The following is a 15,455-nucleotide window of genomic DNA, read 5'->3' as shown; positions in this document are numbered from 1 at the left end:
TGCTTTTGTATATGATGAGTGGTCAATCAACATTAAAAATGAACTAGCAAAAATTGGAGAAGCATACCTCTGGAATGAAAGTTACGATGAATGTTATACATTTGATATTATTGAGAATAGATTTAATGAGGTATATAGACAAGAGGTTATTTACAATGTAAGTAATACAACACGAGGTATACTGTAATATAACTGAAGACAAGGCCTTAAAGGGCGCAGCCAGATGTTTCAGTTCCCATCGATTATACAGTACAATGTTAAAAGTGCAATTTACGGAAATAACGGAGCCGAATTTTATTTTTATTTTTTATTCATTTATTCACACTCTGTGCTTGTCCACAAGCCTTCATTTGAGAAGAAGCCCCCATGAGAGAACGATGAAACTTTATTTCCGTAATGGATAGTCTGGTCAGCTGATTGTATTGGAAGGTGGTCTAAATCACTTGAACGCTTGCAAATAAAGAGCGATAGCATTGAGCTTCTGCCAAATGAAGATAACATTTGTCAGATCATAAGAGCGTTTGAACCGCTCGATTATATTAATGAGCTTACTTCAAAGCATCATATCCATGGTGATTACCCATGATTGCCCTCTCCATAAGTATAAAAATGGCGGTCGCAAACTGAAGTTGTCAGTTTGTAGGATTGGATTTTGAAGTTTGGGTACAATTTTATTTAAGAAAATCTATTTACACTGTACATATAAGATGTTTAACCAAAACAAGAATTTCGGCATACTATCTGAATATTGAAAAGGATAAAAAACAAAATATTCTACGGGATCATAGATTGTGTACATATTGTGATTTAAATGCACAAGAAGATGAATATCACTTTCTATTACAATGTCCATTTTATGTTGATTTACGCCAACAGTTTTTTAAGAAATATCATTACAGAAGACCAAGTGTTTTTAAATTAGTTTAATTATTAAGCGTTAATAACGTTAAAGAATTACAAAACACTGGTAAATTTATTCAGTTTGATTTTAAGAAAAGATCGGAAAAGACATTTGGCTGGAAATTTAGTATCTATGGTATAAATCACTTTCATTCTCTTTTGTTATATCAATAGTATATTTGACATGATGTAATTTGTACTAATGGGCCATAAGGTCCACGGAATAAACTGAATTGAAACACATCGCATACATGGGACGCCGTCCTTAAATGACCCTGGCTATTAATAGGAAGTTACACACACAACACACCACATACAGGGAAGGCCGTCCTTAAATAACCCTGGCTGTTAATAGGACGTTACACACACAACACATCACATACAGGGAAGGCCGTCCTTAAATAACCCTGGCTGTCAATAGGACGTTACACACACAACACCCCACATACAGGGGAGGCCGTCCTTAAATGACCCTGACTGTTGATAGGACGTTACACACACAACACACCACATACAGGAGAGGCCGTCCTTAAATGACCCTGACTGTTGATAGGACGTTACACACACAACACACCACATACAGGGGAGGCCGTCTTTAAATGACCCTGACTGTTGATAGGACGTTACACACACAATACACCACATACAGGGGAGGCCGTTCTTAAATTACCCTAGCTGTTAATTGGACATTACACACACAACACACATCATACACGGGAGGCCGACCTTAAATGACCCTAGCTGTTAATTGGACATTACACACACAACACACATCATACACGGGAAGCCGTCCTTAAATGACCCTGGCTGTTAATAGGACGTTACACACACAACACAACACATACATGGGAGGCAGTCCTTAAATGACCCTGCCTGTTAATTGGACATTACACACACAACACACATCATACACGGGAGGCCGTCCTTAAATGACCCTGGCTGTTAATAGGACGTTACACACACAACACAACACATACATGGGAGGCAGTCCTTAAATGACCCTAGCTGTTAATTGGACATTACACACACAACACACATCATACACGGGAGGCCGTCCTTAAATGACCCTGGCTGTTAATAGGACGTTACACACACAACACAACACATACATGGGAGGCCGTCCTTAAATGACCCTGGTTGTTAATAGGACGTTACACACACAACACATCACATACACGGGAGGCCCCTTCAGACGCTTCATAGCAAACGGAACTCCTCGAGGTGTTCCGATATAGCGCGCATTAGGAGAAAGGTATGAACACAATGTCTTTTTTTAAGTTTTAATTTGCATCAATAAATCGTAGAAAGCCAACGCAATGCGTATTGTGTATTTAGGACCACATATGCGTACTAAATACGCCAAAATCGTACACATACCCAGGTCTGCAAACACCACATACACGGGAGGACGTCCTTACATGACCCTGGCTGTTAATAGGACGTTACACACACAACACATCACATGCACGGGAGATCGTCCTTAAATGACCCTGGCTGTTAATAGGACGTTACACACACAACACATCACATACACGGGAGGACGTCCTTAAATAACCCTGGCTGTTAATAGGACGTTACACACACAACACATCACATACACGGGAGGACGTCCTTAAATAACCCTGGCTGTTAATAGGACGTTACACACACAACACACCACATACACGGGAGATCGTCCTTAAATGACCCTGGCTGTTAATAGGACGTTACACACACAACAAATCACATACACGGGAGGCCGTCCTTTAATGGCCCTGACTGTTAATAGGACGTTATACACACAACACACCACATACACGGGAGGACGTCCTTAAATGGATTTTAATATGACGTAGATCTAATAGCAAAACCAATACGTACAAAATAACCGTGTAGTCATAACAACGACACTCAAATACACACAAAATTTGGAGAATCGATATTGATTTTAAGGATTTTCTTGTTTGGAATTCTTATTTGAGACGCCGATATGTACGGTATTGTCCTGTGTTAAGAAGGATACAATACGATGAAGGCGTGAAATACCTTTGGTGTCTAAGTAATTCCTAATATAACGGAAAGAGAGGCACATATTTCCGCGACCCGTATCCTGATTAGGCTGTCCACTTTGAAGTGACGTTATACAACACCAGTAGATCATGATAAGCTATATGTTGGCATACTCCCATAACGTACCCGTAATACATAGCTAAGCCGGTCCATTATCATGTCATTTATTTGTGGAAGTACACGTGTACTTATGTTGTTGACATGGATTATCTTTTGATTTAAAACACAGTTTTAAAACCAGATCCTTTTGTTCTTTTTGTGTTATATTTCATGGAATGTACAGGATGTACCCATAACTGCTCTATAAGTGACCTGTAGCCAGTTTATATTAAGATTTTGGACCGCTGCCCGGTTTAAATGTGATCATTTGTTGGACAGTCACTTATAAACCAGTTAGGTAAATGCTGAGAATAGCTCGAAGTGTTAAGGCATTATCAATTCCAGAAGAATTTCAAAACACTTTTAGAAGAAAGACGTGTTTGTATCTTGAACAACACATACATATCATTCATAGACACTATTGACAATATTGACAATATTCAGAATTTCAAGTTGAATGTAATACAACGAATATATTCCATCTTTGAAATTATAAGCTTTTTAATATGCATCCTGTACTGTTTTTCGATGGTAACACCCTTTTATGACTGAATGTACACTGTCACTTCTTCTGCAGAAAAGCATGCATACGAGCGTGTTCCATGCTGCACGTAAATATATTTGGATTTCAATATTTTTTCCACATTCACTCTTACATTATGCAAGCTCCTAACGGCTACGTCTGTTAGAATAGCTGAGTATATTCCTGTAAATCAAATGGAAATAATTTCCGTATTCACAAACTCGTTGTTGGGGTTAACCAAATCACACATGTAGCTTAGCTGACCAACACACTAATAAATATCTTGTATTGAATTTCAGGTAATATCCAGATATTTTAACACTTTTCTTTTTTTCAAGTTTTAAAATTTCCAAAAATCTTATTCATGGCCCACTATACTGATATATCATGTTTTGACATCCTGGGCCCGGCACCATAAAACTATTCTCAGACAGATTATTTACTCAAGTATATGATTTTCCATAAGTTTGAGTAAAAAAATTGTCTGAGAAAGTTTTATGGTGCCGGGCCCAGTTTGTTATAAATACTTTAGTTTGGCGAGTTTCTTTCAGGTAAAGGAAAGCTGATGTTTGTTTTACTCTATCCATTTTTCGATTTTTTTTTTCATTTTTTTGTGTCAGATATGCAAGAAAACACTAAATCACACATTGTAAATCCTTTTCAGTTTCTAGATACAATATATCACTAATCATGTAATCACCAGTAAAGACGTTGTCCTGGTAGAGCAAGGCTATGTCCATCCTCAGAAAACATTTTAGAAATGAATAATATTTGTTATAGAAGGGTGACTATGGTTTTTTTATGTTCACCAGGTTAATATGTGATGAATGCGTTTGTATGGTTGACTGCTCTCATTAACACCTGGGTGAAAATGTGCATGCTTTACCTGTTACTGGTGTGACATGTGATGAATAGAATGATATGGATGAATGCATATTGTTGTTATTTTCCGCATATGCTACCCACCTGATTTATAAGTGATGAAAGCTTTGTATAGTATGGTTTTATTAACACAAAGGAACTATGTTTTAAGTTAGAGATCAGCCTCAAACTGTACTATATGTGTGAGAGGGAACAGCACTCGGATCCAACGGGCTTCGTTGCTGTACTCTCTCACACATAAAGTCTTGTTTTCGTTTTCGGCTTATCTCCTTAACTTATAACGACGAGTAAGTGTTTTTCTAAACTACAAAAAACTTTCCATTAAAAAAAATGTATAACTCATTCAGGAGCAATAACAGCTTGGTATAAATTGTGACGTCAAATAATCAGTGCGTGCACGTTTTGACAATTTGTACACTCCAAATATGATTTCATCGGTGGTACACCTCGTACCACGAAGTTATACAATTTCTTATCTTTTTTTTTTTTTAGTTTTGAAAAAATTAGAAGAAAATATACCAAATACTATGATACTTTAATATTTAAACATTCTGATATCTGATAAAGTCGTTATTTTAGATAACGCTATCATCTTTTCATGTTTTGATTTGTTTTAAAATGAAAACAAAACTTGTGCATTGATTATCAACCTCAGATAAGCGATACAACTGTATAGCCCCGTTTTATAATTATTGTACTAGAAAATGATTTTATCTTCAGACTTGCTACCGCAGTCTCCCAAAACCTACACGATCAACACGCAATTATGAAAGGCCGTTAACAAGCGTTCAAACTAATGTATCCTTTGTCTTACTTTTGTTGGATGTGCTATTCAGAGTTGAAATAGATTTCCCATTGGCTTTATCTTGACAATTGACGCTGACGTTCTATTTCTAAGTATCATTACATTGAACTTAAACAAACTGCATAGGGGGATTAGTAGCTGCAATATTGTAGCTCAAAAGATGTTTAGACAGAAAATGTTGTCGTCTTTAGAGCTACAATTGGTGCCTATTACTGCTAATGGAGCAAAGTAATTGTTATACAAACCAATATTTACACGTTTGCATGCATTTAATCGTACTTGTTTTATATCGGTTACCTATTAGGCCATACAAATGAACCATATCAAATATCAAATTCTCAGCGTGACATTTTGTTTTACATACATACATATGAAGACCTTTCCGCAGTGAATTTATACAGCAAGTCTACAAAGTATGAATTTGACGTTTTGTGAGCGGTACGGTATATATTAAGAATGGTAATTATGTTTGTTTTCGACAAAAATAATATATAAATGCTTGTATACGCACAAAATAATTGGAAACCTACAAAAAGTATAGAAAATTTTCGGAGGCACTGCTCCACTACGACACATAAGAACCAATTCGTACCCGGCCGAAAGGTATAGTAGGCCGGGTACGTATATTCGTTCTAGGGGATTAGGTAAAGCTATAAGTCAATAAAAAGTACTTACATGTATAGATTTTACTATCTGTGTAACATATGTTCTTTGTTTTCTCATCATATTCCTCATAACAAAAGGAAATCGATACGTGTATCACATGACAACAAGGTGTTCATATTTCTGAGTTATAAATCATTAGTTTAAGTGTTATTGATTTTACCTGGATATCGATAAGAACATATATATGGTCAGACATCGCACTTCAATGAAAAGTTAAACACGTAAATAGGAGAGAGGCGAGCGTCTTGCTGTGTTACGACACGTTAATTATACGTAGGAACACACTCTGCCATCCGTATGACTTTATTTCCTTTCCATGCAATTCTCTGTTTGCGCCAGTGTCGTTCAAATCAATCGCATCATATGATCTCGGATTTGCTTTCGATAACAAAAGGTCGCTACTTTCAGGATAATGCTTTCTCTTTTGTATTTATTCTGATATCAATTTCAGTTTTGAATGGCACTTAATACATTTTATAATCAATTGTTGCAACATTTCTAGAAATCTTTTTTTTTTTTTTTGCTGTTAGAAGCCACTAGGTACAGATTACGTTATATGTCCTATTGTGTTTCCGAGTATGCCGGGTATTGCTCTCTGTCTTGTTGAGCGGGAACTACGCAGATAATCTTGTATGGACTATTGGCGCTTAAAATGATATAAAGACAGATCGTGTCTGCCGCTTACCCATGTTTTTCCCATGTTACGTACACGGTTTGGTGTGTTCTTCCCTACATATTGTCTCGGGGGGTAGGGGGGTGTAAAACTCGTATACATAGCCGTTATGTGTTGGCTACTTTATATGCGGTTCCAACGGTAACCTTAGTCGTAACGTATCGGGAGCAGTCAACATTTTCCGTTCAAAGTTTTGGTTGGTTGGTAAGACTAACGCCGTATAAAGCTAAGGTCATTTCAGTCTCCTATGTATGTTTTGTCTGGTTTATAATATCTACGTCGTATCGACTGCCAGGGTCATGTCAGGATGGCCTTTCATGCATGCGGTGTGTTGTGTGTATGGAGTAAGGGTATGTGATTTGGAAGACTGCGATATATCCATGTTGTGTCTTTTTATAGTGCTATATCACAGAAGCACGCCACCGAAGACACCAAGTATCACAACTCACCTGGTCACTTGATACTGACAAGGGCATGAACCAGACGCACCACTCATTTATTATTAAACGCTTAATACTAAGCAGGAGCAGATACACGACCTCTTTCATAGACTATGAAAGATAATATCCCACATTTAGTCGCCTTTTACTATCATGCAATGATGACAGCCTGCGCAATTCTAACACCCTACCTACAGTGACCTTCGGTACAAGATAGATATAAAGAGAAATGTTTATTACCCATTAACGTCTCCGTGCTAGGTCTACAATATGCTGACTGTAGCGGATGTACATAATCCAAACATAGAATGCAGTGTTACGATTCACACACAAAACACTTTTGCATTAACATAAAATAATAAAATGCCCCAACAGATAAATTTGATTGAAAAGATGCACGTAAGATTGTATTTTGGTTTGATATTTAAAAACAAAATTTTCCTTGTCAAAACAATGTTTTCACTGTAAAACTGTGTTCTGATTAGCCTATTTTGAGTAAAAGTATCAAAAATATATATTGACTATAAATATCAATTATGAACCTTTATTGAGGTTCATATAACATGAATATACCGCAGTCTCCCGAAACACGTACCTCGCACAACATACACGCAACACACCGCATACATGGGAGGCCGTCCTTACATGACCATAGCTGTTAATAGGACGTTAATTAATCAAACAAACAAACAAATTATCCTGCAACCAGTATTTGCATTGTCGGAATACACCTACCACACCTTGCTGTATAAACCACTGACGGAAATAAAGCTGAATTTTCCACGTGTACCGATTCCATTGACCTCCTATTGTTTGATCCATTGTAATACGAATGTATCGATAATGTAACACTGCTAAATATAACAAAAATGTAGATTTGGTGATGTTGCAAGCTAAAAAGAATACATGATCATGGTATGTTAAAATTTAAGCTGAATTTTGGCGAAGGTTAAGAAAGACAAAAGTGGCGAGGCTCTACCGGCGCGTATAAAATAAGTAATGAGTGACGGGGTAGCGCGAGATCAATATTTTGAATTCTACAAGGATGATATAATACCATATTTTTAAAGTAGATATGTCGTTTTTTACAAATGTCAAAAACAATCTCTGTGTATATTAATAACATGAATATCATTCGTCAAAGAACGCCACCTTGAAGAATGCAGCGTTTGGGAAATTAAATATGAAAAAAAAATAAAATAAAAAAAAAATTACTGAGTGTTTTTAAAATAGAGTCAATATGCTTTATATTGAACATCACATGACCATGTATTAACCAAATATATCACTGAAAAATGAGATAGGATCTGCATCTTATTGTCAAAAACGTTTACTGAACACATAATAAGTGTGAATGTGCAAAGATATAATGTAAATTACATTAGATGAATATGCTCCATAATGCCGAACCAGTTGTAATCAGGGTTCCGAAGTCCGTTATAATGACTGTTATTAACATATTATAGCAATATTACAACATTTATATTTTACAGTACGGCATAAGCGGCCCTTTCTGGTATGCCGCTGGAGCCACCATACAAATTCTGCTGTTTGCTATGATATCCGTTCAGCTGAAGATCAAGGCGCCGGGAGCTAAAACTTTCCTACAAGTGATAAAGGCACGGTTCGACTCCCGGACTCACAAAACATTCTGTGTATTCGCCCTGATGACGAACGTGATTGTCACTGCCATGTTGATGTTAGGTAAGTTGTTATAGGATTTTACCGGACATATTTCATACTATGTCATTTGGGCTTAAGCAATATAATGTGTCACCCTCTTTAGGATGAAAAGGACATTTTCAACCCGAGGGGTATGATATTTACATTGATAAAATCATGTTTGACAGCATAAGTGGCTTGATATATCTAGCCTCATCCTAAAGAAGGTAATTACTCTGTATTCTTCTTTTTTCTCTCTTGTCCCGTGCCCCGCAATGTGTATCTAATACTGGCGTGTCATCAGCATTACATGCAGGAACGAAATTACCTAATTAATTACCTGCTCTTTTGTAGACGCTACGTCACACAATTATTGAAAATGTGTCAAGAAATCATGTAACTTGTGTCTTTTGCGTACACTTAAGTGTACGAGGATTCTGAGAATGGTATAGTATCAGATTTAGAAATCTCCACTTCTATATTTCCGTGAATTTTTACTACAGGTGGCGCCGCTGTACTCACCAGTCTAATCCAGGACATCTCCGTGGAGTATGCTACTGTCCTGATCGCCGCAGTTATCGGGGCGTACACTCTGATCGGTGGACTAGGGGCAACTGTGTATGTGTCATATTTCAACACCTCCATCATCTATATCATTATGGTCATATTCATCATGAAAATCTACAACGATCCGGACTCCGAAGACAACCCTCTCGGTGAGTCGTGTATTACTATGATCTCGCTATGGTAAGGTTGGTATGAGACACAATGCGAATATACCGCAGCCTCCCAAAACACAAAGACTTCCACAGGGGCAACCCATTGCACACACGGGAGACCGTCCTTAAATCAACCTGGTTGTTAATAGGACGTTAATCTAGTAAAGTAAACAAGATAAGAATGATGAAATAATAAATGTTCATTGTTGCGACGGAAAAGTACTGTTTACATTTGTAGCTTGTTATTTTCGCGATTTCATCGCTACGATTGCCACGAAAATTTTATCATTCTACAGGTAGGGCGTTAGAATTGTACCTGATGTGTCCATGACCGTAAAACCCACCAAAAGACATGTTTCCAGTAATGTTAATAATCAATAGGAGCCTGCCACCGTATAATTTCTTATCTAGTTCAAACACAGGTTTTTTTTTCTTTTTCCGAAGAATAATTTTACACCTTTCCGTCACCCAGATTTCATAATTTCTGTGAAAATTTATTTCCATAAAGTTGTTATTTTGAGCATCAAAGACATTAGGTCGTAGACAAAAGGCGATTTCGGAATTTTGATTCACAACATAGTATATTTTTTTGATTGATTAAATTTTTCCAAGACATCGTGTTGTTCAAAAAACATAAAAAATGAAAATTTCTCGAATGAAAATACACTTCACACACCAAGGAGCAATTATGAAGAAAATGCCATAAAATTGCAATTTACTCCCGTTATACAGTTTTGGATGCAAATTTCCATTCGAAAATCGGATAGAGCTTTACTTGTTTCATATGTATACCTAGAATAGTGTAGGCAATACACTCTTGTCGCATGAGGATATGAAAGATAGGGATATTCTAACCTCGGGATCACAAAATGTTGCAAAACCCTCGGCAAGCCTCGGGTTTTACATTAAGTGACCCTTGGGCAGAATATCCCTACCATTCATATCCATGCATATCGGCCCCTGGATGTTGTTGTACATTGAAAGAAAAAGGAAATGAGTAACAACATTGTCTGACACCCTATTATAAAGTTTTTTTATATACAAACTATTATATTGAATATCACAGCGGATATATTTTCATGACAGTTATATGATATTTAACGACATAATAAACAGTATCGATATAAAGATTTATACTGTGAACACCCTGATAAATGAATACTGTTCTATCTCAAGTTGCCATTATTGACTCGACGCTAGCTATTCTTGTCTCACTTTCCTCGTTTTATTGTCCAATCTCCAAAGCGTTGTGGCTCTGTCAGGGTTGGCACCCTGTCTGGTCTCACTTTGTGCCTACCGACCACGCCACATAGAATAGATAGATTATCAATATGAAATAATTGATTTTGCTCTAAGTAATCAATATATACTGCACTTCTTGGAGGTATTGGATGTGATTCATGATCGTTTGAATGTGTCATCTTCTCACAATAAATATTGACTATGTCTTGTGGAATGGAACAAAATCATCAGTTTTACCAAAACATACAAGACCTCACCTGATCTATTCACACAAAATATGGCATCCGACATCATCATGCGTCTTCTTAATTTACCTTATTGGCAACGACTTTGTTCCATCTACAGGGGTTGTCCTTAATGGAAGAGGTTCTTTGGAAACTCAGTTACCATCAAAATCGTGCTATATCATAAATGACCTAGAAGTGTCGCACGTCAAATACATTCTCGACACAATAGCCAACGAACTATAACGTTTGGATACGGTTAACCGTTTTACCCGATAATTAGGCCCAAATAAAGGTACTTGGTACTTGGTAGCCATTTATGTCAAGCTAATATTATGTCTTTAGGCTTTCTAGAACTTCACAAGAACACATTTGAAGATTTCAGGCCTTTGATCCCTGGGAACATGAATATATGTCAAGGTCAACCGTATTACCACACTTAGTAAGCATTTATGTCAGCATGCTAAAGGCCTAATATTATGTCATCTAGAACTTCATAAGAAGTCTTTGGAAGATGTTAGGATTTTTAGCCCATGTGACTTTGAATGAAAGTCAATGCCATTCATATTAACAAACTTGGTAGCGATTTGTATCAGCATGTTACAGACCTAATATTAGGTCTCTGAATCTTCTAGAACTCGAGGAGAAGAATTTTTACTGAGTTTTTCGAAAATTGCTCTCTTGAATTAAGACCCTTATTTTCAACCGAAAGGTGACGGTTCACAGAAAAGTGTTACTTTTAGTTATTTGCTTCATGTTTTATTCTACATAGCATATCCAGAACAGAAAAAACCGAATTTTGAAATCGGAAGTGAGGTCATAGCGACCATACTGGATTTTTGACTAGCATAGAAAATGCTGGGTCACACCTTCAACTCATGCGCCACAATATGGTAACACATTCATTGGCATATCTCTTACCGTTTCAGAGATCTTTTGTATGAACAATTTTCTGTACAGAAGAATAATAAAAAAGCAGAACAAAAACAATAGGTCTTTTTATCCACAGGTGAAAGGCCCTAAATATAGGTATTATACAATCGCCAGTATATATGAACACACAATTAAATGCGAAAACCAACCAAAATCATAAGGAACAAATTTTTTTTGTTGTTCTGTATATTTGTCAGCCAATGTCTTCATCCACAGAGACTTGTGAAGAATCCATCTTGGATGTAGTTTTTTGGAAAAAGTTAATCACTCATTTTTTTCATATCTGTGTAAATATTCTCAACATATCGAGAAAATACTCTCGTGTTTTTGTTAATTATCTAAAGAAAGTCGAAAATCTGCAATTCGACCATAAACTAATTCAACCAAAGACTTGAAAATGTCCAACCGCTTATATTTTGATAATTTGTCCTCTCATCAATTGCATATTACAAACTGTGTATTATGATTAAAATTGTGTTGCATCCAACGCCCATCAAAGGTTGTATTCTATAAAACATAGTTTTTGTGTCTAAATTTCTTTTTATGTAAAATGACATTTTTGAGATTGTTTCTTCCATAAAATAGCCACATGGCGCGAAGGAAACATGATTTTTGTCAATATAATGCCATGAATGTATTCCTAACGGTAACCATCATTTGATGAGATTTTTAATTAATATTTTACATAACATACACATTTTATCAACAATTAGACAGCTTCTGAAAAGTAAAATTTTGCGGAGCTATAAAAAACCTAGTGACCTGCATCTTTTTACTTCATAGAATATATACCACAACGGTATGGACAATGTACCGCCAACAGGAAATTTGAATCAGAGAAGGGGTCACTTTGGAAACAGCCCCTTTCGGATTTTATCTATTTTTTTCGATACTGCATTTCTTCTCCCAACCAAAAGTTTATTGATACTGCATTACATTTGATCTTGAGTGCTTGCCTCTAGGTTCTGCTCCCTGGTCGAGACACATAGTCTATACAATTAATGTTCGTTTTTCTTTTCCTGCTTAGCGCTCAGCAATGTTAATACATGTACTTCCTAGATCTTGGAAAACCCCGTATAACTACATTAATATAAGCCCTATCAGTACCACCATCTACATAGCAGGCCCATTAGCATCGTTGATTGATAGAACTAATCATTGTCATGGAGCTATCAAATTACCATTAATTACGGTCGATCAATAGACCATTTGACGTTCATCTATCATTACAATGATTTCTGCTTTAGAATGTACATCAAAAGGAACTAGGAAATTCCTAAACGTGATTTATCTATAGTAAAAATGCCATTTTACAGATCAGCTGAAATATTTAGACAGCCTTAATATAACTAATCCCAAAGCGGATACTTTATAATAAGATACTTAGAACGTCTATATACATGTAGTCAAATGTTGACCTTTAATGAGAAAACTAATGTTTAATGTGAAATTTCACTAACTAGCTCCAATATACAAATAATCCATCTATTTCCGATACTTTAATTACGTCCCATTACACGTAAGGCCGTTGTGAATGACCCAAGCTGTATACAATGTGTTGTGTTTTAACTAATTGTGTGGTTTAGAATGTTACGATACCATGGCATTGTGTCTCCTTGTAGTATTTAAACCCTGGCCTGTTTTATAGTGCCACCTTCCTGTAACATACTGACAGTAATTTCAAATTAACATATTCGTGTGTTTCTCACGTCATTACATGCTGTAGTAGATATTGATTTGAGCTTAGTGCTTCTTTGTCATAGACGAAAAATACCTTCCATGAAAGACTTTTATTTCAGAATGATGTATTACTAAAAATGACAAAAAAATATTAAGAGAGTCTCACAAGTTGAAAATAAATTATGAAATTATTCTCAGATAAGGGTTCACAATTTCTTAATATACCAATAAATGTTCACAATATGAAAGTTAAAAACATTTTTCCCGGTCCCGTTATTTCACAATGCTTTTGTAAGAAAGACAATTTAAAATACACTGTATTTCATACTTTTATGTCTTTATTTTAATTTATGGTTATTGTCTTGTCTACAACAGTCTACTGGTAGGGCGTAAGAAGGACAAGGAGACGAATACACATTGCATGCATGCCATTTTTTACCTTAATAAAATAGGACATTAATCTCGTTGAGCCTAATCCAACAACTAACAAAACGTTCGAACTCTGGCGAAAAGCATACTTTTAATGTATTCATAGCTTATTTTAACTGATTAGGTTTTGCGACATCAAAACATTTCGCGAAATTCAGAAAACATATCTGAGTTTCGCCCGATAACACGTGAAACGATTGTCAATGGCTGCATCGAGAAGAGAAGGCAATCTATTGTGACGTCATGATAAGTAAAGTGACGTCATAATTTCGATGTCGGCATTAAAAAAAATGGACGTCATTGTCGGATTTTTGCAGCACATTTTTGCGTTGATATTCTTTGAGATACAGGTTTTTTTTAGTTATATGATTTTAAATGCCAAGGCTTGCAAAATAAAAGAAAAAAATCCAAGACTCATTTTATAAAATCTCGTATTAAATGAAAACTGATTTAAAACCCTATATAATGTATACATGTGTGTATCTTAATATTCATGTTTTTGTATTTGAAGGGTCAATCGACAAAGTGTACACCTTGTTGAACTGCACAGAAGGCCCAATTGAGAACAGCGCCAGTAGTTATCTCACTATACTGTCTAAACCAGGACTGATGTTTGGTATGATCAACATTGTCGGTAAGAAATCTGTGACTTATTGCTTGGGTGTGATCACCTTTCTTCGTCACAACAAGGACGTATATGAGAAGGATAGACAGACAGACAGACAGACATTCTTTATTTCCTCCTACAAGGAGATTCTGTGTCATTTTACATAATAATGGTAACATAACATTAGAGTGTAAAACTATATAACATACAATATTATAATATACAATGTATTTTCCAAATGCATCTCATATTAAGCCTATCCATTATTTAACTAGAATAATTCACATAATTAAATAACATGTTTAACATGGATAGAATACATATATAAGTAATATTAATATACAAATACACGTTACTTATTTGTCTACACAAGTTACATCACTTGTATAAAGTATTATAAAATAGTTTCCAAATGCATCTCATATTCAGCTAATTCATTATTTAACTATAATAATTCACTTATTTAAACAATAGTTGTTTAACATTGATAGACTATGTATATAAATAAAAAACAAATACATGTTACTTGTTATTTTATACAAATTACAAGTAATACAATATAAACAATATGATAATGTTAAGATGTTAAATTTATAAATAATTATTATTTCACAACAAGGACGTATATGAGAAGGATAAGTCACACTGGGATTTGTGGAAATACAAGGCAGGAGCTTTTGTGTTGCACTGACCGTGACGTTGGGCGACGACTGCTTTTCCTTTGATATCCGCCGGCGCAGCCTTTGATGTGGCTTGCGGGTGCGAGGGTTACCGTTTTACAAATAAATGTACTTTCTGAAGCGGGTCGTCATTTCATGAGCTGTCGTATTTTTTAACACAAATTTAAGACATATCCTCTTAATATTTCGTTCTTAAAGCAAGTAATAAACGTTGTGAAATTTAATAAACTTTACATCGGTGT

General features: G+C 35.8%; 1 protein-coding gene across 1 annotated transcript in view; it reads left to right on the top strand.

The window, feature by feature from the left end:
- LOC138308676 (uncharacterized) overlaps window positions 1-15,455 on the top strand; it is a 45,510-nt gene that overhangs the window by 11,784 nt on the left and 18,271 nt on the right. Inside the window, exons 3-5 of the mRNA XM_069249711.1 lie at window positions 8,531-8,741; window positions 9,203-9,415; window positions 14,438-14,560. Coding sequence (XP_069105812.1) covers window positions 8,531-8,741; window positions 9,203-9,415; window positions 14,438-14,560 — 547 coding nt within the window. The remainder of the gene's footprint in view (window positions 1-8,530; window positions 8,742-9,202; window positions 9,416-14,437; window positions 14,561-15,455) is intronic.

This window comes from Argopecten irradians, chromosome 1 (genome assembly GCF_041381155.1).
Source record: "Argopecten irradians isolate NY chromosome 1, Ai_NY, whole genome shotgun sequence".
Lineage (NCBI taxonomy): Eukaryota > Metazoa > Mollusca > Bivalvia > Pectinida > Pectinidae > Argopecten > Argopecten irradians.
The sequence above is the reverse complement of the archived record's forward strand: the minus strand, read 5'-3'. Positions and strand labels throughout refer to the sequence as shown.